The 23,756-nt window shown below is 38.2% G+C and overlaps 1 protein-coding gene across 7 annotated transcripts in view; it reads left to right on the top strand.

The window, feature by feature from the left end:
* The window catches only part of GRM1 (glutamate metabotropic receptor 1), a 183,429-nt gene that overhangs the window by 23,411 nt on the left and 136,262 nt on the right, over positions 1 to 23,756 (top strand). For all 7 annotated transcript variants that reach the window (XM_039707557.1, XM_039707556.1, XM_039707558.1 and 4 more), the window contains one exon: positions 14,899 to 15,148. In XM_039707557.1, the coding sequence (XP_039563491.1) occupies positions 14,899 to 15,148 (250 nt within the window). The remainder of the gene's footprint in view (positions 1 to 14,898; positions 15,149 to 23,756) is intronic.

Here is a 23,756-nt window from a genome sequence, read left to right as displayed (position 1 = left end):
GCTGTACTGTTGTATCTGCTGGAAATACAGTCCCCTTGCATCTGTACAGGCAACAGGCACCCAAGGAATAGATAGAGGAATGTTGGAACCAAGAGAGGCAAAAGTTAGAAGATAAGTGCTGCTGATATTTATTAAAATCTCCAAACTTACACAACCTTCATCTTTTGGCCTCCCTCTGCATCAAGTTGCAACAGCATTTTTTAAATTGTCAGAAACAAAGTCCTGGCTCCTTCAAAAAATTTTGCATTTGTATATGCATGTAACCCCAGATTCAATAAGTTAAATCTGCATCCTCAAAACAGTAGTTTTTTTGTCCTCACTCTGTCATTTAACATGCTTTCCAACAGCTTATAAATAGTCAGGTTATCAAAGCTGAAAATTGAGGTCTGCCTAACTCATCTACTTCTCATAGTATGTTAATATGCATAACCATATGCTTTTCTGATTATATTGAAACCTGGACAGATGTATAGGATAAGATTGTAGTTCATTTGGAAATACCATAGCAATGTGAGATATGTTTTTGAGGAAAAGCTAATCTTAGACACAAGATCTCATACTCATAAAATATGAAACCCAATTGTTGTTATGTAGGAGGTAGGACTGTAGGAAAGTCTAACAAATGTACTTTAAGCTAATACAAATTCCATATATTTGAGGTTTGTTGTTGCCAATGATTTTGTAGGAAAGGGCTTGCTCATGGTTGTACCAGTAATTCCTGTCATCAGGCTGACATCTCAAGAACAGCCTTCTGCATTTGTATTCACAAAACACATCAAAAGCACCTTCACACCCCCCCATCAGCCCCACACCTGGGAAGAGGTACAGTGACAGTGGGAGAGAGGCCATTGCGTTACTCAGACAGTCAGCCCAGACAGCCTTTGGGGGCATCCTTTGCTCTCCATGTGGGAGAGAAACAGCTTGGAATGAGTTGCAATACATTGCTCATGGAATTGGTTCATGTTGCATATGTGAAGGAGTTTCTTATCCCCTTACCTGGGTAACCATCCTAGAGGGGTTTAAACCAAATCCATGAAGGAAATAGGCTAAAATCTGTGACAACAATTTGTGTATGGTTTTAGACTGACAGTGTTTTCTCTATCCCTTCCCCACTGATGTTTTATCTGTGCAATCAGGAAGTCTTGAGCTGGATGCTGATGATACTAAAGGAAATGAACAGTGGCAAATTTCAATATTACCTTCTGAGGCTCAAACAATCTCAAAGGAGACAGAGAAAAATTTGCATTGAGACCATATTTTAAAGAAAACCACCGTTCACTATTTTTTGAACACATAGATGGTGAAAATATACCAGCATTTTAGAAACAGAGAAACACTACTGAAAAGGAAACTGCTTAATGCATTCTGCACCTTCTGAGGGAATCCCTGTCATGGAAGTAGGATCTACCCAGTCTTTGGGCATCTCTGCTCTCATGTAGTACACACACACAGATGCCCTGAAATTCCCTATTCCAAGCAGCTGGGGGTTTGTTTCCTTGTACAATTACATATAGAAACATCGCTCTTTTAATCCAATTTAATCATAGAGTCTAACAGAAGAGTGTTCTTCAGAATAGAGTAAGAGAAACCTAATTTCATTACAGGTGTTCTGTAAAATCACAGTATCATTATCACCTCCTCAAAGGACAAGTGCATGCAAGCCATAGAAACAAACTATTAAATTGTGTGAAAGAAAAAGAAAACATTTACAATTAATAAAAGGGACATATTAGTGACATCCAAAGTATCATGTGATTTGTATAACTTATAGTTACATCTTAAGAAGAACCATTATTTTCTTTCCACAATAGTAGAGGAAGCATCAGTATTTTCTAGGCTATTTTGATGAAATCTTGGTTCTGTACTAACATTCATCAAATCTAACAGATATTATGGAGGAAAGGAAACTATGTGAGACTTCTATAAAAGACTAACAGATCTTATTTTAAGTTCCAGAAATGCTTTGTTGGAGAGAGAAAGAGTTTGTGTGAAACCTCAGCGGTATACAGAATTTGCATTGGCCTTTGCACTGCTTAGTTTTTTCTCTCTAAGACCTATTTTTCCTCTTCATCTATTTAACATTTTTATGAAACTTTTATGAGCTTGCTGTCATAAAGACCTTTTCTGTTCTTTTGGTTTTCTTTTCTTTTAACACTTGGCCAACATAACACCTCTGCTTTATACCAATTTGTGTTACTGAAGGTTAATAGTAATTACTTTAATTTGAAGAGAAAGTGAACTTTTTTTCTGAAAAAAATAAAAGAAAGGAACAAAGAAAGAAATAATAAAGTGTCCAATATAATAGAAACTGAAAAAATGTTTAATTTTTATCTCACATGTTCTTTCTACCAGCACCAATTCACTCCTTTGTATTTGGATTAGGTACAAGAAGCCGATGATGTTTGGCCTGAAAACTTTCTATATATTTGAAAGATTCAGTATCTTCTCACTCCTTCTTGCCTACATCTTGTCACAGAATATTATCCTATTTCATACTAGAGGCATGTTAGTGATGTCAGGCCATACAATGCCTAAATGGAATTTGTAGTGTCTTGCTCTTTTGGATCAGACAGAGAGAAAGAAATAGGAAAAGCAGAAGGAAGGTGGGGGAGAGAACGAAAAAAACATGACAGAGAGAAGATTAAGTAGAAAGATATTCACCATCCTTGTGGATCCAGCAATGTCCCATTTGTCCTCTTCTTCTGGTCCTCTTGGTGGTGGGGGTCCCACTAAACATACAGTACATTCAGATATCCATGGGAAGGTGCCAAGCACCTCTGGGGACTTTTACACTGCCTTTTGCAACACACTCCTGATCTGTGGAAGGCCTTAGGATTGAGTCTGGGGTCTTTGATGATTTATGACCCTTTTTAAATGAAGACACCTATCTATCATGTCAATGTCCTGTGTGAATGTGACACTCCCAGTGGTTGGAGGAGTTTTACAATTGAGTCAGTTTGTAGGAGGGAAGACTCTCTGCAGGATCTGCTTCTTTTCTGGCTTGTAGCCTCTGGTAACAGGTGTTCAACCCCTCTGTTCCAGAGGCTTTGCCATCATACACACAAAAACTCTCCTCCTCCCCCTTGGCTGGCAGGGAGAGTGTGCAAACCTGGCCTCAGCAAATGAGTCTGTGGACTATGGTTTGCCTGCCCCAAACCCAGCCAGAGCTGATTTTCAGCACAGCTGCTGGGTTTGGCTTTCCTCGTGGACACATTCTTCTCCTTGAGCCTTGTTTTCTTCTCCCCAGACCTGAGATAATTGAACAATAATGCTGCCTTTATTCTATCTCGAGTTCCCATCAGGTAAGCTCACAGTCCAAATTCCCCAAATCCAGGAGGTATATTTGGGGTGGGATGATGGTGACAGTGATGGTGAGAGGGTGGGCTTTGATGGTAGCAGCTTCTTAATACAGTTTGCCTAAAGTCCTTTGGTGGTCTTAATAGTGTTTAAGGCAATTATGATTTTTAAGTCTCTTATATATCCTCATGGTGCCCAGTCAGATCTTTAGGGATGGATTTTCTGACGCTCCTGGTGGTGAAAGTACATCTGTTGAACTGCTATATGCTTTGTTGTCAAAAATAGATTTGTTGTTGTTGAGAAATATGTGGAATACTTTAGTGTGCAGATCAGACCTACCACACATTGTCATAAGATCAAGAGACATCTATGTCAATCGTTTATTGATTCAGTCATGGCAGAAATATTGAACACACTGAAAATCACTCCTTGATGAATACCTTCATCAAAATTCCTGGCACACAGGAGGCTGTGCTCTTTCCCAGTGCTGGAGCAACCACATGGAATGGCTGAGGAGTCCCCCATAATATTTTTGCCAAGAAGATCACATCTGCACAGCTGCAGATGTACTTTTCCTGGCTCTGGGATGTGAGATCAGAGCCAGCCATGTCAATGCTGCCCTTTGGCCACTGTCAAGGCCAAAAGCTTTATTTCTTCACTGTCAGCGGGGTGCCAAAGCTGAGGCCAGCAGGCCACCCAAATCTGCCTCGCACTCTGCCACCTCACAGCCTGCTTTGGCAGTGGCTGACACAGTGCTCCTGGAGAGCTTGTACACAGCCAGCTGTGCAAGCACGGCTGCCTTGCCCTCAGCAGCTGCCGCTTTTGGATGTGCTCTGTGCATGCACGGCCTCGGCCTCTCTCCTCCATGTCGCACCTGCCACTGCTCCATCTGTGGTCATGCCTCCCCTTGCTCTCCTTCTCCTTCTCATCCTGCTTGCCCCTCCAAATACCCAGGACCTGGAAATTGTGCTGGAGGAGCCTGCCCTGCCATCAGCCTCCCCTGGGAGCAAGGATGGGATCAGCTGCCAGGCCACCACAGCCCCCGGCAGGGCCAGCATGGCTGCTCCGCCGGCTCTGCCCTGTCCCAGGGCAGGCACCAACACCAGCTCCCTTGGCCACTTTGCTGCTGCCCTGTTTTCTCTGCAGGCTTTGGCCCTCAGAGGGACAATTTGGGAAGAGACAAGGTGGTGGGAGCAAGAAGGGCTTGTCCAGCTTCCCTTGTTCATGCAGGGGCCTGCAGGTATTTTGTGGGCCTTTGGCTGAGGGCCACTCCTTGCCCTCAGTGCGTTTTACCAGGAACATTTATTTGAGGACAGAGCAGCTGAAGCCATGGTGGAATGACGTGCCTGGTTCAGGTTGATTTGAGCTGGGAACAGAGGGGTGCTGGGGCTTTCTGGATGGCAGTACAACTTGGGAGTACCCAGAAGCCATTCCTTGGGATCTATCTTAAGCTCTGGCTGTAGAGGAAGAAAAACTCCAAATTCTGCAATGTTTGGGAAAAAACCCAATATATTCATCTTTCTCCATGATTTGTCTTTTTGGTGTTTCTTAGCCTGGCAAAAGGTCCTTCTGTTTTCCCTCCATCGAGGAATTTTACAGGCCTGTGTAGCAGCACTGCCCTTGTCTCCTCAAGGATGCTTTAAGAACTGCATCAGGAATGCTGCAAGGGCCTCCTGCCAATCCTAAGGCCTCCCCCATTAGGTCCTGGAGCACAGGAGGTGACTGAAAGCATTCCTGAATGTGGACATGGATATGGGAGGACTCAAGCTGTCTAAGGTGTCATCCATGGGGTGCAGACTTGCAGAGCTGCACAGGTGCAGAGCTGCATGCAGTATCTATCTCACTGTCTCACGTGTTCAGGCTTATCCCTTTCTCCTACTTGCATTTGGCCATCTGTTTCTAGCTCTCAAGACTGCCATTCCAGAGTTCAATCTTTTATATTACCTCTGTGGGAGCCGTGTAAAGTGAACTCCTAATTTGTTTTTTGCTTGTGGTAATTCAGCTTTTACATTAATTTCCTGTACTAGCTCTGCCTCTATTCCTAACATTAAATCACCTTTTCATATGCAGATACTACAATAGCCTTTGGGAAAAGGTATTTCAAATGTTTCACCATTCAGGAACAGACATGACATTTAACACTATGTAACTCAAACATTTATACTGTGTCAATCAGTTAGGAACTCAATTGGAAATGCTGGTATGAGTATCCCTTCTCAACTTTATAACTGAGAGTACCTTTCACACTCAGGATTTAAATTTGTTTTTTGTTTTGAATTTATTTCACATAATATTATGAAATTATATTCATTTTCATCAAAACCTTTAATAGACATGTACACCAAGGCAATCACTGTTTTCCTTAAACATATTTAATTTAAACCACAATTATTTCCAAAATGACATAATATTCTTCTGAATAATAAGTCTACAGTATTCAGGGATTTGATAAAGCATACATCAAAAAGTTTATCTTCTGGTTTGTAAAAAACTGCAGGATTCTATTCCAGTTAGATAACACAGTTTTTCTTGTGATGGATAAAATAGGATTAGGTGTAGTTTTTTAGACAAAAGACTAAGTTTTGTTAGCTATATGTTATTCCAGACACAATATAATTCACATCTAGAGCTGTGACTCACATAAACAGAATGTATCAGTGTCTAACAATTGTATCTAAGCTAAAATTACCTTGAAGGTCATGAACTATTAGCTCTAGGGTTGTAGTTCAGTAGCTTTTCGGACTTTTTTTTTCAATGATGTGTGTTAACACCCAGTGAAGAATAAAATTTAATAGTTCATTTGTCTCTCTTAAAACTTAATAAACATCTGAAAGGAAATCTCACTTCGGTGGGAGTAGGTCCAAACACTAACTTCTCTTTCATAAGAAAATGAGAGTAAAATACCTAATTTCTAACATCCTTTCCAGATACCTCCTGAAGTCATTGATGCAGTGCAGGTTATCGGGAAGTGGTCATAGTATTGCTGACTCTTTATGGAGCATTTCATGACATTTGGCCTTCTAAGTGCCAGCACATTAAAACATATAGTTTGTGAGTGTCTGGTGTCACTAAAATAAAATAACCATCTTTAACTCTCAAAATTATAAGGAAAGGTCAGAAACTATGTATCCTCAGGTTCAGAAAGCAGATAACCAGTAGAAATGTGATTTAAAATTTTCATTAATTTCATTATGTTCAAACCCTCATAGTAGGGTACATGTATGCATGATTTTTGATTGCTCAAGATTTTAAATCTTGTGCTTGAATGTGAACTAACCTAATGGAAAAACTGTCAAAGCATGAGCAGAACTGCAGATATGTTTCTTTCCATCTTCTTGAAATTTCTGCTCATATTAAAAAAAAGGAAATATTGTTCTCCTAATTTGATGTCACTTTTGGGTATCCTTGCTGTAACTACTTTTGGAAATGATTTTACAAAGTGTAGTATTCACAGCAAGCTTAAACCAAAAAGATATTATTATAGGAGTCGAAGCTTTATTCTTATGTTTACTTTCCCCAGACACACCAAGAAACACACCCAAAAAAGTGTGAGACTTTTTTCTACCAATGCCAAGCAAGAAAACCAACCAACAGTTAATGCTAGGAATTACTAGATTAATTTTAATATTTTCTGAAGAAAACTGGAAGCCCCTTGCTGATAAGTCATGAACAGAAAGATGAAGTTCAGCAAGCAAATTTGTTACAAGCAGTGTGTGTCAGCTAGGTTTGGAGCTGAAATAGCTTCATTAGAATATAAACCTCTCAAACTCCTTGATAGATACATAATAAATAATCACTGGGTGTATGCTTTGAATACATTTAGGAAAAAAACGGCATGATACCACAATTTGGCATTTGTCTTATTAGGGAAGTGTCATTTAGCATTAGTAGTCTCATTACTTCAGGCTGACTTCACCTGTGGCTGTATTTCTGACAAGAATATCAAGTAGTTGTTCAAGATATTGCACCTGCTGCTTTCAGGATGAAGGCTTAAATATAAGCAGTTTACTGAGTGGCAGAATTGTACCTTTTTCTGTATCTTCTTTGCCGAGGTAACACATGACTGTGGTGAGCTATTGGCAAAATGTACTTACTTTGTAATTAATGACAAGAAGTAACCTAGCATTTAATAAAATTATGTGAGTTTTCTTATTTGAAATATAATCTCATTCTCTAATTGTGTTAGGCATAGTGTATTGTTTAATGGATGTAATAATAATCTAATTCAGCATTTCAGCTTTTAAAAAAAAATCCCTTGTACTCAATTTTGGTTAGGAAAAACTAGGATATGAAAAAAAGACAGTCTGGCCTTAACAGCTCACTTTCTGCATTTCTAGAAGGGCCTGAAGAAAACAGGCTGTAAGCACAGATGGCTGAGATCTGTAGTGTACTAAAGATGACTCAGTTCATTCATTTAACATATCCTTCTGGCCTTTGTAAGGCTAGAGTGCAGTTACTTGGAAAGAATCCTGAAAACTTTCCTAAGCTTAAATGAAGACAGACTGCTTGCAGTGTAGTTTCAATTTCTAATAATGAGTTTTCTTCTTCACAGCTAAAAGATGGTAAGGCCTCCATCCAATACAAAGTCCTTTTCACAATGTCAAAGTTAAGCATCTAGGGAAATGTAAGGGAAACACTGACTTCCAGGGCGCCATGGGTTGGTCTGGAAGGCAAGATGATGGTGGTAAGGAGGACTTTGATACTGATGCATGGTAGCAGGCTACAAGCATCTTTAGAACTGAGGAGATTGGTAGTTGGACCCAGTCTAAGGGGTAGGAAGCAGAAACCCATCCTGCTGGTCTTCAGCAGAGGGGAAAACCTCTAGTGAGTAGCATTGATGTTCAACCTGTATTAAAATGTCCTTGGGGCCAATGTTTGCAGTACTTGTTTCTCTCTTCAAAGCCACTGTACCTAGAGAAATTGAAATATACACTTCAGCATTCTTTATAAAGCAGGTTTTGGGTTGTTTCTTCCTCTGTAAACTGCTTAGAATGAAGTGGTAGAGGTTTCCCTTTTAAGTTTTTCCTTTGCAGTTTGACTGAGATTTTAGGTCGAGTGAAGTTTGTAATTTTGATGTTTTCTCTGCTGTTTTGTTCTGTCTGGTAACAGAATCAGAGCCCACATCCACACAGAATTCTACTTATGGTAAAATACCCAGTACTTTAGGGTTTGTGAAGTACTCTTGTAGGCTACCTTCTTTGAAGTTGTCCCTTAAAAATACCTGAGGTGAAGTTTACTGAGCAGAGGAAGTTTTCCGAACATAATTTTCTATCTGAACCCTGAAAAGAAATTGTGTGGCTTTAGGTAGCAAAGTCAACATTAGGTGTAGAGAGTTCACTGAAAAAGATAAAAACAAATCCTACTTGGAATAACTTATAACTGGTAAAATGCAGCCCCTCCTGGCATCAGTGGTATAGCCTTGAAAAATATATTCTGTGGAAACATGGAAGTGTTGGATCCTTGCCCTTTTCCCAGTGACAAAGAAGTCTGGCAGAGGCTGCATGGTGTCAGTTCAATGGCCCGGGAAGCTGTGTGCCAGCAGGGCTGCTTTCTATGAGCACAGCATTTATGTTTGGGATAGACCACAATAACATACACTGACAGATCCATTTCTACAACTTTTCTGGTTTTTTTGTCTGTCTGGTACCTTCAGGGAATAAATATGAACTTTGAATTTTATTTGTAACTCTCCCAATCAAAAGTGTGGACACTTGTAGGCTACCTTCTTTGAAGTTGTCCCTTAAAAATACCTGAGGTGAAGTTTACTGAGCAGAGGAAGTTTTCCGAACATAATTTTCTATCTGAACCCTGAAAAGAAATTGTGTGGCTTTAGGTAGCAAAGTCAACATTAGGTGTAGAGAGTTCACTGAAAAAGATAAAAACAAATCCTACTTGGAATAACTTATAACTGGTAAAATGCAGCCCCTCCTGGCATCAGTGGTATAGCCTTGAAAAATATATTCTGTGGAAACATGGAAGTGTTGGATCCTTGCCCTTTTCCCAGTGACAAAGAAGTCTGGCAGAGGCTGCATGGTGCCTGTTCGATGGCCCGGGAAGCTGTGTGCCAGCAGGGCTGCTTTCTATGAGCACAGCATTTATGTTTGGGATAGACCACAATAACATACACTGACAGATTCATTTCTACAACTTTTCTGGTTTTTTTGTCTGTCTGGTACCTTCAGGGATTAAATATGGACTTTGAATTTTATTTGTATCTCTCCCAATCAAAAGTGTGGACAAACTGATGTGAGTGGTTGAATTAGTACAGCTTAGAAAGTGACTACTTGTCATTTCAGATTCATTAGCTGATTCTGTACGTGCTCCCAACTTGCTACTCACATGTTAGCTTAAATCTGATGGCTGAAATTTTTTAGTTTGTAATCAACTAACAGAATACACATGATTATTTAATATGGTACTTCTAACAAATACATTAAAAGTAGAGAACTCCATTTTTTCCTTGTTTACTGACCCTACTCAAAGATACTCCTGTGGCATAGGGAGGCATACCATATTACAGGAGAGAAAACTGATGCTCGTTCTGCCTATTTTTTGTCTGTTTAGTGGTACCAAACTTTCCTGTCTTTTCCAGTAGAGAACTCCATTTTTTCCTTGTTTACTGACCCTACTCAAAGATACTCCTGTGGTATAGGGAGGCATACTATATTACAGGAGAGAAAACTGATGCTCATTCTGCCTATTTTTTTGTCTCTTCAGTGGTCCCAAACTTTCCTGTCTTTTCAGACTTGTATTTGACAACTGTATAGTTACTATCTTACCTCATATTATCACTAGTTTTTACAAATTACTTATTGCAATATATCAGGGACTAATTTGACAATCAGATCATGTCCTTGCTCTGCTCTTCCCCAATAATTTGCAGCAGTGAAGATTTAAAAAAGTTATTACTTGCTGGTATGTCATGCAGTCCTCTTGTTCTCATCTTATTTTCTCTGCCAAAATGTAGTTAATTAGTTGAGTAAAAGAGATGCCTTGCAGTGAATCAATACTGAACAATGAAACAGATTTCATACCTCCAGCAAGGTATTTACAAGCTGGGGAGAGGTGAAAAAACAGATCATAATGTTAAGAGAGGAAAGAAGAAGACAAAAAATAGTTTCTCACTTGTTAATTTGAAAAGGGGAACTTTCTTGCAATACGACTTGTCTCTGCAAGTAGCACCCTGCAGTGAAACTGGAATTTGTGGGGGTTTTTTTTTGGTGCATTACCTTTGTTGTGTGCTTGCAGGGTATATGGGAGTTTTTGTGTGTTCACTTTTGATCCCAGTTGTGGTTGCCATGGTTTAGAGGAATAAATGCAGCAAATAAGCCCCTACTGGTGATCTACAGGTGACCTCACCTGAAGAGATTACTCATGGCTTCAGTGGGTGCTCCCTACCTTTTGTCATTTTAAGTGCATTGGAGCATTCTTCCAGGCAGAGTTCTCTGCTGAGGGTTTTGTTGTTTCTCTAAACATGTCTTAAAATGTAGCTAGTATTTCCTAACGGCACTTCAAGCAGAGCAAGAAAGAAGAACTTCGGTCTTTCTCTTCAGCATTATGGTCTTCAAGATTTTTTTTTAAAAATGGTGATTAGCCTATATTTCAAGGAAATGTTCTGTTCAGCTCAAATATGAATGATTCATATTTCCTTATGTTATTGCCCTAATAAATCAATAACTGATTTCATTCAAAGATAGAGATTAGGTGGGACACATTGTTTTGTTTTTAAGCCCCCTGAAAACACAACACACTGTTATATGGCTTGGGAAGACCCACACAAATATTCTATTTTCCCTTAAGACAACAGTCTCCAGGATTTTCATAAGCACCTCACTGCTGAGCTATTTCTGCTCCATTTCATAAACAAAAAACAAATTGTTCTCTTCATGAAGAGAATGGGGACAAATTTCCCAAACAGCTGTAATAAAAAAAAAGAACATAAACCTTTTAGATGGAGCTCATGGGTTCTGCTCCTCACACTACTCAAGTGTTAATACAACCAAAGAGTGCTGGTTTCAGTATAGCTGTGGCACAAATGTAATACTTACTGGCTCACAGGAGCAATTTATGAGGCTGAATTTTTTGTTAGTGTGTTCTTTTGTATGTCTTCTGTTGATCAAGACACCATCTCTGATTTTTACTACAGCGTCTTAATGTTTTTATTAAGATATTTAAGGCATGTAATGCAAAGAGTGAGAATAATTACCACTATATGTAACTCTCAGCAGTACCTTTAGATATGCGGATCCCTCTCAGAAATGGCCTTATCTTGAATTTTCCCAGTGGTGAAGCAAAACTTCCTTTGGCACTGAAATAAAAGTGTTATAAAAATTCTCTTGGTAAAATTGCAGTTATGATAGGTTTAGAATTTACCTTTAATCTGCTCTACAGACTCTGAATGAAGCATATAAGCAAAATATGTGTTCTTTTGATTAGGGTACAAATTGAGCAGACCTTAAAAAAGGTTAAAAAATGGCAAGGGCTGTTTGAGCCCCAATTGTAGGGCTCAAAGTATGTTACTCTCTCACCTAGTTTTGGGTAGAGGTCAGAAAGAAAATCACAATAATAATTATTTTGCCTTTCACAGCTGATCCTGTGAGTATAGCAAAAGACAGTTTCAGATAAGATTAGATCTTTTATTCAATGGTTCTTTCAAAGGAAGAAAGGTCTTAGCCTGGGGCTCTGATGTAACTCTTCACTGACTACAATCAAGAAGAGATTTCTTTCATTACAGGTTTGTCCTCTCAGCTGTCTGAGTGCGGATTGAAATGGATGTACCCACCAAGCTGGTACAGATGGCTGTGTTCTTGGCTATTGCACAGAATTAATTGGTGTTTTCTATTCCATATATGCTCTTACATTGTCCATACCTCGGTAGCTGGGTGCATTGAGCAATCTATCTAGCATATGTTACAAGTTCTTTTTCTCTCTGATCTTTTTCCCTGGAGGGGAAAGATGTGCAGCATGTTGTCTTGCTCTGGGAGCATGGCAAACAGATTTTAAGAGGACCTCCAGGGTCACCAAGCCTCATCTCTGGCTGTTGCAGAAACCTACTTTACATAATGCTCTTGTGAGATGAGCAAGCTCCAGTCTAACATCAGGCTTCTTTGTGCTGCTGCTGGACTGGGACAGCTGTTATGCTTCTTTCATATAAGGATTGGAAGTCTTTCCTTTGGAGCTGCATATTTTCTGCATTGTTTTTTTCCCTATTCCATCTTGTGTTCCTGTTGTTCTTGATCTTAATTAGCTTTTTCCCTTCTAGACTCTCTGTCACACTTACTGAATTTATAGACATCAATCTTTCTCTTAGCATATGTTTTGGTAGGCTGCTGTACTGTTAGTACGGGTTTGACTATATTTGAGATAATTATTATTTTATCAAAATTAAAGCTGAGAAAAATAATTCCAAGCAGATTTAATTTTTCATTTCTTGCAACCATTAACTTGAATTACAGCAGAAATAGTGCTTTACTGATATATAACAAAGCCCTTCCTTAAAGGGTAGGAAACTTGCTATATATTTTTTTTAATATGCACTTCCTAAACATCTAATAGGATTCAGTTTAGTCTCCTGTCCCTCCTTAGGTAAGATTTTAAGAATAACCTTACTGGTTTCAAAGGAATCTCTGTTGAACAAAGCTCCCCATGAAACTGGGGAATATATCCTTCTGAAGCATAAAGTTCTTGGTAATGGCAAGTTAGGAGTGAGGTTGTCCTACCTCAGTCTGGAACTTAAGGCAAGGCAAGTCATCAAAGCAGCACGGCTCAAACTGTACTACCTTGGAGTAAGTCCCTTGGTGACTGCAGGTCCTGGCCTATAAATACCTGGAAATGCCTCCCTTTAGGTCATTCTCAGCATATGACAAGTCCACAGTGTTTACCCAAGTACAGGGCTGTGGGATTGGGCTGCTTGTGGTGAATTCCCACCAGGTACAGATCCTTCTCTCCTCCCCACACCCAGGCAGGACTGCTGCACTGGAGTACCTCTGGCTCACAATAAAAAAAGCAGAATTGACCTGATTGCTGAATATGATGTTGAGTCATAGGCTAGAAAAGAGGCCATTCTTCTGCACTTCAAATTTATAAGAAACTAGAGCGGTTCAGTGCAAAGGGCTGGGGAACTTCAGCTTTGTGTTTGACACTAGACCTGTCAGGTTTGTCTGCAACTTAGTATGACAATGACTGTCATACTGTGTCTGCATTGTGTTGATCTGTGGCAAATGATCCATGTTTTTGGAAAAATGCACATATTTTTACTGGGTTTATACAGAGTGCCTGAACTTGCTGGATTTTCTTTCTTTTCTTTCTCTTTCTATTTTTGAGGAGTTTTAATTTTTTTTTTTTTTTTTTGTGAAGAAATTTAGGCCTTTTCAGAAGTTCTCCTCTGCAATTTGCTGTTTTAAACAGTTGCTGAAAACAGGGAAGTGGGACCTCTTCAATCATCCCTTGCTTGAAAAGGTCTGGGTCTAGAAGTGATCAGCATATCTGATTTTACTCCCTCATTAAATGAAAGAAACATTATGGATATGGATAGCATCAAATTAACGATTCTCTTTTTGAACCATTTCTTGTTACTGTTAATAGATATGGGTTTTTTTAATCCATCTGTTCCTCTTATGTGATGGGATGCTCATCATAAGTCCTGTGCTCATGTCAGGCAGAAGATATTCAAAGAGAACTTGGGGTTTCACCTGTTTGCATAACAGAAGGCACTCTGAGCTTTGTAAAACTGTTGTTTTGGCTTGCTGAATGTATACACAGAAGTGAATTTGAGAATCAGTTTTTATATACAGTTTGAACCGTACTTCAAATATTTCTGTCTTGGAAAGGGTTATTTCTGAAGTTCTTTCAGTTGGAAAGTCTCCTATTCTAAGAGAGACATCATCAAGCCTAAATTTTGGCTGTCATGAACATTGCTTGGTCAAATTAGTGTGACTTTGAAAATGTTACCAGATCAGCATGTTTTAAATGTGCATCCATCTTTCATTCACTTTTGTGAATAAGGACTGCATGTTATACAGACAGCTTGGAATTAAATCCTTTTTTCCCTTTCCTATTACAGTTTTGCTAAATTAGCTCGGCTGTGGGTTTTGCCATAGAAATTTTAATAAAACTTCACTCTTACAGTCTGATCCGTCCCCTTTTCTACCTGTCCATTCCTTGTTTAATGTTCCCTTTACTCTCTGTTGTTAAGTCAAGGTAAGAAATGAAACTTGCAGTCTGTTAAGACCTACTGATACATGGATTTCCTGTTGCTCCACTGAACTCTGAGTAGATTCACTTTGATGGATCTCTTTTGCTTTTCCTTCTGCTAATGCTGCTTGATTTTGGAGGGGGAAACTATCACTATTCAATTAGTTGAATGCATTATATAATATTTTTTAATGTTCCCTTTACTCTCTGTTGTTAAGGTAAGAAATGAAACTTGCAGTCTGTTAAGACCTACTGATACATGGATTTCCTGTTGCTCCACTGAACTCTGAGCAGATTCACTTTGATGGATCTCTTTTGCTTTTCCTTCTGCTAATGCTGCTTGATTTTGGAGGGGGAAACTATCACTATTCAATTAGTTAAATGCATTGTATAATATTTTTTTAATAGGAAATTATGGGGAAAGTGGAATGGAAGCCTTCAAAGAGTTGGCTGCCCAGGAGGGTCTCTGCATTGCTCACTCTGACAAGATCTACAGCAATGCTGGCGAGAAGAGCTTTGATCGCCTGCTGCGCAAGCTGCGAGAGAGGTTACCCAAGGCCAGGGTGGTGGTGTGCTTCTGCGAGGGAATGACAGTCAGGGGGATCCTCATCGCCATGCGCCGCCTGGGCGTGCTTGGGGAGTTCCTGCTCATTGGAAGGTAAGGCTTTGAGCCTGCTTTCTCTGCCTGTCCTCTCCCTCTCATCCTGCAGTCAGGCCTTTGCTTTCAGAACTATGCAGCTTAGGTTACTGGTGATTTCCGTATTTAATTTTCTACAGCAAGAAAAGAAGTGGCAAGGTGGTAGAGAAGATTCTCAGGAAGGAGATATGAAGATCTATGCTAGCTTTATCAGTGGTGATAGCTTTTGCTGAACTAAATGTTAATTACTAACTCTTTTATATGGATATGTGATATTATTGGTTTTGTGCTTTTGCACACTCTAGAGGAATGTTTCATGGACAGATATTTAGACCTGAAGTAGGGAGTGAAGAATTCTGGTTTTAGTATGTGATTTGTGGCATGTGATGAAATTTTATGTGTTTAAGTAAGGATGATCCCTCATAATTTGAAACTTCAATTACCAAGTGTTTTTGATTTCTAGAATTTATTTCCAGTGTCATGATTACAACCTTGCATTCTCAGTTGTACACTTTACTGTGATCTTTGCTGTTGAAAGCTGGGGCACTGATATTATGCAGGCTAGTTTAGCTTTTAAAATGTCAGACTTGCTGGTGGCTAAATGAGTATATATGTGTGTTTTTATATCACCAGAGTAATAGTGCAGATGTGTGTTGGACAGAAAAAGGCTGTTTTTATCAAAATGGGAATGGTTGCTTTGCTCTACTAGAGTTTATCTTTGTAGGTATTCACTGAAATATGGTAAATTTAGTTTAGTTCCATCACATACTTTATTCCATTTTTGTGGCAATTCTTATTTTGAGGCTTCTTTGACTTTCACCTTGATTTCTGCAATGTCTTTGTCCATTTTTCTGTCTTGAACATTGCTCAAATTATGAGGATGGATATTTTCTGTCTTCCATGTTGGATTGATAATGTCTGCTTTAATCCTTCTATTTAGTCCCTGTTTCTTTATTTGTAATTTTAATATTTCCTGAAGGAATGTTTAAATTAATTATTTCAAGGCCTTTGTCCGTTGTTTCCATGTCTACTTAGCTTCTGCTGTCATTTGATCCTGACTTCTTTTTGTCCCACTCTTTCCCTAAGTTCTTTGTGTCTGTGTTTGTGACTGAGATCATCTCCTTTTGCTCTGTGCTGTGGTATTGTCTTCCCCTGAGCGTATTGCTCCTCAAAATCCACAGTTATGATTTCTACAAGTCAGATACCTACTCTGGCTTAAGGAATAGACTAAAAGCATTAAGTCAGTCTCATAAATTATTTGTTGCAGTCCTTGTTTGCTATCTATTTGAAGCTGAGGTTCTAGAATATCTCTAGAAGATTATGAAGACAAGATGTAGCACATTTGGACAACCATCAGCACTAAAATGAAACAAAGAGCAAGCGTGTATTGAAAATTATGTGTTCCAGATTGTGCACATGTGCTTCAAGTGCATCATTTAGTTTGCATCAGTTGAAATGAAAAATGGAAGGCTTTGTGAGTGACACATTTTTGTGTATAGGTTTTCAGTGAATAGAAGAAACCGAATATAATAAAATTAGTCTCAGTGACAGCATCCCTGGTCTTTTAGTAAACATCCTGAAGCTTTGGGCAATGCTGTGCTTTCTTTGTGTACTGTCACTGTAGGTCTGTCTCATTGTTCACTGATTTTGGTGCTCCCTCTTGATGCTAATCATACTGAGAACCAAATAAATTAAACCTCCTACATTAAGCTACAAACCTTGGTTTCCTATTAGACCACTCAATGCCCTGCTCTGTGGATATGTGGAATATTTAAGCTTTAAATTTTGACTTTGAGCCCTTACCAAACATAACCCTGGTCCATGAATTTCAGTTGTTTATCTCAGAATTTGTCCAACAGCGTAGTTCTGAGATTTTTGTAAGAAATGCTCACTTATTAAATGGAATTTCTTTGGAAATCACTATGTATTTTTCAGGTAGATTTTCACATACCCTTCCTTCATGCTGTTAGTTGACTATGGGAGACTCCTTTTTAGGGCTGAGTGGGTTCTGTCAGTTGTAAAACAGTCTGGTTATTGCTTTGCATAGTCTGGATTGTGCACAACAGCTGGTTGAAGTAAAAAAAAAGTATTATAGGGCTTGCACATGTTCTTATGTTCTTGCAGAATTAAAAGAAAAGAAATTTTCTTTGAATTGTCCTAATTAAGAGATTTTAAAATATGGCAAATTAGCAAACTTGTGAATAAGTAAGTTGCAGTGGAACTGCAGTGCTGTGAATTTGGTCATCTATATACAAACAGGAACCAAGGCACACATTAACGTTACTTTGATGTGCTATTCAGTCTTTTTTGTTCAAGTACCCAGCTAAGCAAAAAACTAAGAGCCTTTTAAGAACATTCTTTTAATTGAGGGAAGTGTAAGTGAATGTGAAATCAAGATTTTTTTTTCAATAATAAGCTAAACAAAGCCTTTAGTTTACCCACAGGTTTATTATCAGCCACATTTTATCAACCCCATACTCTGCTCTGACTCACTCTAAAGAGGGAGCCTTTGCAAACGAACACCTGGCTAAATAGTTCTTCTGCTACATCTTCAATATTGCTACTTGTCAAAGCAGACAGGAACAGCTTAGCTTAACTAAATTCATGCTATCAGAAAGAGAGCTGGGAACTAAATTTGACTTTGGTTTAGTCCTAAGTTCAGTCTCCTTTACTACTGGAAGTGGGAGTCTGTTATTTTGGTGAGAAGGGAATTCCTCTTTCTGAATATGGAGGGAGCTGGAATTAAGACAGTACAATAGATGAGGTTACAATCCTGCCTGAGGCAGAATGGCAGATATTCTGAAATCAATACTGTAGAAATGTAGCAGAGAATGAGTGAGAAAATTTATTAAACTGCAAAATGATGATGATAAATTTTAAAAGGGACTGTTAATGAAAGGGAAAGAAGGCAAAACTTGGTTATGGATTCTTGTATAAAATAAATAATAGAATAGAATTGGAGTAAGCAAAGGCAAAAATTATGCAAAAAATTTAACTGTACTCTTAAGGTAGTTCAGGTGATAACTCTTTTAGCAGAAATTAGTTTTGATGTGAAGAGATTACGTAGGAAGATGTTCAACCTCATGTGTCTAATCATGTTTATGCAGGCCACTGGGTGTTATATTACTTTATAAGCATCAATTAGATTTTCTGAGAATTTTGCAAGATTGATGAGTCTGCTATATATCCCCTGAGATCATGCATCAAGAAAAGGCATGTAACTGACTTTTCAGCATCTGTATGGATAATGCAAAGCAGATGAAAATCAAATGAAATAACCAGTTTTAGGAGATGCTCTGAGGTCATTGGAGAAGAGAAATTTTTAGATGAATAGTTGGAAATTAAAATGCTCTTTCACGATTTGTTCTCAAACTTCTACACTCAATGGTTTGTCTAAAAGTATGAAGAACTTTACAAAGGAAGGCTTATATTAGTGCACATGCTGTTTTTCAGTACAGTCCTTTGTAAAGGATAGGTACTGCTTTACTTCTGTAGGTTTCTGATGCTTTGCAGTCCCTATTAATGCTGCTGTATGGGCTGTTGTAGGACTATAAATTTTGTGTCAGTAGAGCAATCTCTCCAAGTTTGAATGCTTAGCAGTGAAGGTGTGGTTGGATTCTCTGCTGTCAACCCATTTTGAAGGGCATATCTGTTCTTTCTAGGTATCTAATAAAACTCATTTAGCATAGGATGATGGAACTTTCAGAGTACCTACTGCCGTGAAATTTTTTTCTGACGGCTCCCTCTTCAGAAGCCAATATAAATAATGGTTTTGGCATTTAAATTCACACTTTCTTAAATATTGACAAGGCATTTTCTCTGTAAACTATTTAGTCCTATTACCTGATATTTCTGGATAGGTGGAATTTGATTGCATACAAGTGCAAGTGTCAACAACTTGTTGGTGAATTGACAGAGAAATGTGACCTGATGTGGTCAATCCCTGGGCAGCAGGAGCGTGGAAAGATTATGGCAGATACCTAGGGCAGATATCACCTTCCAAGGCCTGGGATTTTGTATCAGAACACACATGTAATCCCACTGAATTGGTACAGCATTTGACAGAGGAATGCTTTGCCTACCCCAATCAGACCCCTCGGTTCCTTAGCACTGAGACTATTGAGGCTTTTCAGCTCCATCACTGCAGAGGAAGGAGAGCCTCTGCACTTAAGGACACCATGACGAAGGCAGGCACTCAAATTCTAAGCACAATAATCATCCCAGCTGTCAAAAAATGGTAGCAGAGATTGACAGGTCCATAACATCATTTAGTGAGGGAGGAGAAAGAATCTGGTCAGGGAACCGGCCTTTCTGCAAGGAAGCAGGAGAATGAAGTGACCAAAGTTTCTCTCTGAATCTATTTTAATTGGCAAGAAATTGTTTTAATTTGCCCCAAATTGAGTCTCTTGCCTGTAATCTCCCTTTCTGTATTTTTACTTGTGAGATTTTTTTCTCTCTGTTTTCTATGTTTGTTCTGTTCAATAGGGTAGCTGGCAAGTGGCTGGGTGAGCATTTGGCTGCTGACCAAGGGTACAGAAGACATAGCTTGCACTGCCAAAAGCATGATGTCGTGTATTTCTCTTTCATTCAGTTCTGACATCACAAGTAACATAAGAGTATCACAAATACCACCTCACATATGTGGCTAAGAAGACTGCCTGTTTCTTGCTCCCTGAAGAGTCCCTGGTGCCAGTGGCTCATGCATTACTTATAAAATAACTGAGAATATTTTACTGTTGGTGGAATATTCTTCATAAGGGAGATGGCCATCAAAGGATACGACTGTCCTTTTAAGTTCGACTAGCTAAAAGAAAGATGTTGTACTCTGCTCTCCAATACACCTTGTTTTCGTCACATGGGCTGCTCCATGTGTATGAAAAATCAATGACAAATGTCCACATTCTCCCAAAGCAGCTGAAATGTTTTGCAGGGCCAATGTGTTTAATTCCAGTAAGAAAAAAATTGCTATTTTTAAGTACTTAAGAGATTACGAAGAAATCACTAAGAGGCAACAATATGTCATCAATGAGGGGAAAAACCTTGCCTGTGCTAGTACAGATTATCTAGGATAGCTTTGGGCTTTATACAACTGACAAAAATAGTTGGTAGAGTGTTGATCATGATACTGTTTTATGCCAACCTGTTATGAAAGGGAATGTGTTAAGAAAACTAGTAGTAATCCAGCACTGCCAAATATATATGATTGAACCCCAACCATTCATATTCCATGTACTGTTCTTTGAGAGGGCAGTCTGAGTGGTAAAACTCAGTGGTTTAAAAGTACAAAGTAAAGATGACAAGACAATTGGCATGCTGAAAATAAAAAGAAAAATAGTAATTTAATACCCAAAGGTTTACTTTCCATGGATTTTGCTGCAGAAAGAGGACCGTTTTTTCTTCCTGGTACCTCCATGACCAAAGATATTTAGAATGACTACTTTTAATATTTCTGTTGTTGTTGACACTCCAAGTTAATATAAGACTGTGTTAAATAAGTGTTTAGATATAATCAGAGGTTTAGCTGGGTTTGGATTCAAATTCCTGGATTAAAATTGAGGTAGATTCTGTGAAATGCTGAAATAAGTCATTATTTCATTTTTTAAATCCTTCCAGAGTATAACTGAAGTTGACATTTAAGCAAAGTATCGTTGATTAATATAGTCCCACCTGATAACATCAGACCATTTCTTGAACATTACCAAGGTTTGTAATGGGATACACTGCTAACTTTAAATTCTGAAACCTCAGAACATATCCTTAGAAAATTTTGTACCTTATTCATGGTTCATTTAGTAGTTGCAGTCTATTACTTGTTTACTATGACAAGAATTTATAATCTGTGTGGATGAAAACAGAATTACATGATGCAAGAAGACTGAGCAAGCATATTTTGTTTACCTTCTAAACTACAATAACATCAATCCATGTTAAAATGGGATTGATTATTAAGTGCCAATTAAATAGCAGTATATTTGAGCAGAACTGCATTTTGAGTCTTAAAAAAAACAATGCTCACCTTTACAGAGACAAGAAAATACAAGAAGGATACATATTTTTTATGGTAAGTGGGATTTATATATTGTAGTGGGCAATTTTTAAAAATGTGGGGGTGTTCTTTTGTTTTTTCACTTCTGGCTTCTATGCGATGTGAGTTAAACTAGGTTTTGTATGTAATTAAATATCTTTCATATGGGCATCCAGAATTAGTTTTAAAAACATGTATTAACTCTTGTCTATTTCTTTTATGCACTCAGTGTTTTAAACGAGGATGAAATGTACAGAAGTTTTAGGTGAGATACGAGTGATTTGTAAATGATTATTAAAATACCAATTTATAAGTTAAGATGTTTTAATAAAGTAAATATTTACTCAGTTTTTTAAAGTGATATGAAAGCTTGCTGGCTTGACAAACAGGACGAGAAAACATGTTTTAAAGAAATATTCACTGATAATGGCAGCCATTAATGTACCTTTTCCATAAATGAGAGAGTCCTTTATGAGTCCATAAAGTACTATTTTTTTTTTGCTTCTCAAGATGTAATGCAATTGATTATCAAAGCAAAGGCATTTTATCTTTTACTTGCTTAAGTCACTGGAATAGGAGAGGAAACAAAAACGTACAACTAAGTGTCTTAATAAAATTAGCAAATGTTAGGTTTGAACTTTATGATGGTAAAACTTGTGGGGAAAAACCCCTCACATTTCTAAATTTCTTAAATGTTCTGGGATTCTAGTGCAGTTTATGCTTCTTACTTAGCAAAGGAAAGCTGAGACTTGATTCAGTGTTTTCAAATTGTCTTGGCATGGGTTCTGCAGGAAGAGTTACCTAAGCTAGTAATGTCTAAGTGAATGCAAGGAAGGACCAGTCTTGATAGAAATAATTTACCCTGAAGTTTTCTGCGAAGTTTTCCACCCCTGAAAATGTGCAAAAGTTCGAGATCTGCTTGTTGTCTATGAACTAATATGGATGTGAGATAATTGAGTTATTAAGTAGTGCTGTGTGTTAAGTGTTTATTTATTGGGCAGTAGATGTTTTACCATGCCCCTGCAGAAAACAGGAGCTGGATGAATGCTGCTCACCTGGAAAATTATGTACTTTAATGTGAAGGAATCTTATTGAATGATGTCATTTCAAGGGTCTTTGCATAATTTATGTAGGGGCAGACTTTGTCAGGCACATCTTTGTGAGGCTGAGGTTCTTTATAAATGGTTAAGAACCAAAGCAAAGTTTGTTTTTCTCACAACAGTTAAAATAAGACCCTAATACTGTGACCTTTCAAATTTCTACAGTTTACTTTCAGTTCCTTTTAGTGTGCAAATAAAAATGAAACTTAAAGAAGTTCTGATAAAAAACATGAGCAAAACCCTCACTCAAACTCTATATTTTTTGTAAGGTTTATTTTCATAATTGTAAGCAGCAAATTAATCACATTTTTTAAGAGATAAAACAGAAATTGAAAGTTAATCTTACCTGGAATAACCATAATAATTATTATGAATTATTATTTAAGAGTAATTATTTTCTTGTTTCTTGACATGTCTTGGTATAAAAATAAATTTTCCTCTTGCAATATTGGAATAGATATCATCAACTCTTAGTAACAGTTCCAGTCTTTGGATCACTAGAAGAACATTGATAATAGGGTTAAGATATTGACTGAAGATGATGATAATTGCCTGAGCTGTACCCATACAAACAACACTTATTTTGACAGGCACAAGCACACCAAGGGGAAAATAATTTATGTTACAATTTAAGCACCTTTCTCCTGCATCCTGGAAAGGAGGTAATGAAAAGCTTTAGAGCTCCTTTGAATAATCAGTTGGCTGCACTTTCAGTGCAGAAACTTAGCTTGTTTAAACCTTCGGCTCATTAAACAGAGAAGATAAAATAAAGAGCAGGGTACGATGCTGTGGAGAAAGGCCATATATTTTTATATATTGCCTGTTTTTCCTCACTTTTTTTCCTTCCTTTTACACATGCCCTTAACCTAATGGCCTTTGCTGGAGAACCCTGGTACATTTCCAAGGCTGGAAAATGTGCACAACTTTCAGCAGTCTGAGGAGCTGAATTCATCTGAAGGGGTGCTAGCCCTGAAGCATCCTTATGAACATGCACTGTGAAAATTTTAGGTCATGCAAATATTGTAATCTGGCAGCCAAATACATAATGTCTCAAAAACGTAAATTAAAGTGGACTAAAGGCAATTGACCCATGCTGATAGATTCTCAGTCTGTTGGTTTTCTACTGAATTTTTCAGCCAAGAAAAATCCTTTCAGTTTCTGAGGCATAGTAGGGCTTTAGGACCAAATGATGTCAAGAACTTTTTTCACAAAGTCAAAGCAGGCTCTTTCATGTTTCATGGTGCCTTTTCAGCACCAGCCTGTTCTGCTATAGGACTAAAAGACTGTGGACTTAAAGACTGGCCAGCCCTTGACCACATTTCACTCCAGTCTTTACTTACCTGCATCTTAGTTCAGTTATTTGTTCCTCAGAGAGGGAGAATCGCAAGAAGAATTTTGCTTCAAAGTCTTGCAAATTCACTGCTGCCTGATAAGTGACCTGGCACTTATTTTAACTGACTTTAAACCACATGCATTATTCACTATGAGCTATTTGTGGGTAAGC

Source organism: Passer montanus, unplaced genomic scaffold, assembly GCF_014805655.1.
Source record: "Passer montanus isolate IOZ18808 unplaced genomic scaffold, ASM1480565v1 scaffold2, whole genome shotgun sequence".
In the NCBI taxonomy this organism is placed as follows: Eukaryota; Metazoa; Chordata; class Aves; order Passeriformes; family Passeridae; genus Passer; species Passer montanus.
The sequence above is the reverse complement of the archived record's forward strand: the minus strand, read 5'-3'. Positions and strand labels throughout refer to the sequence as shown.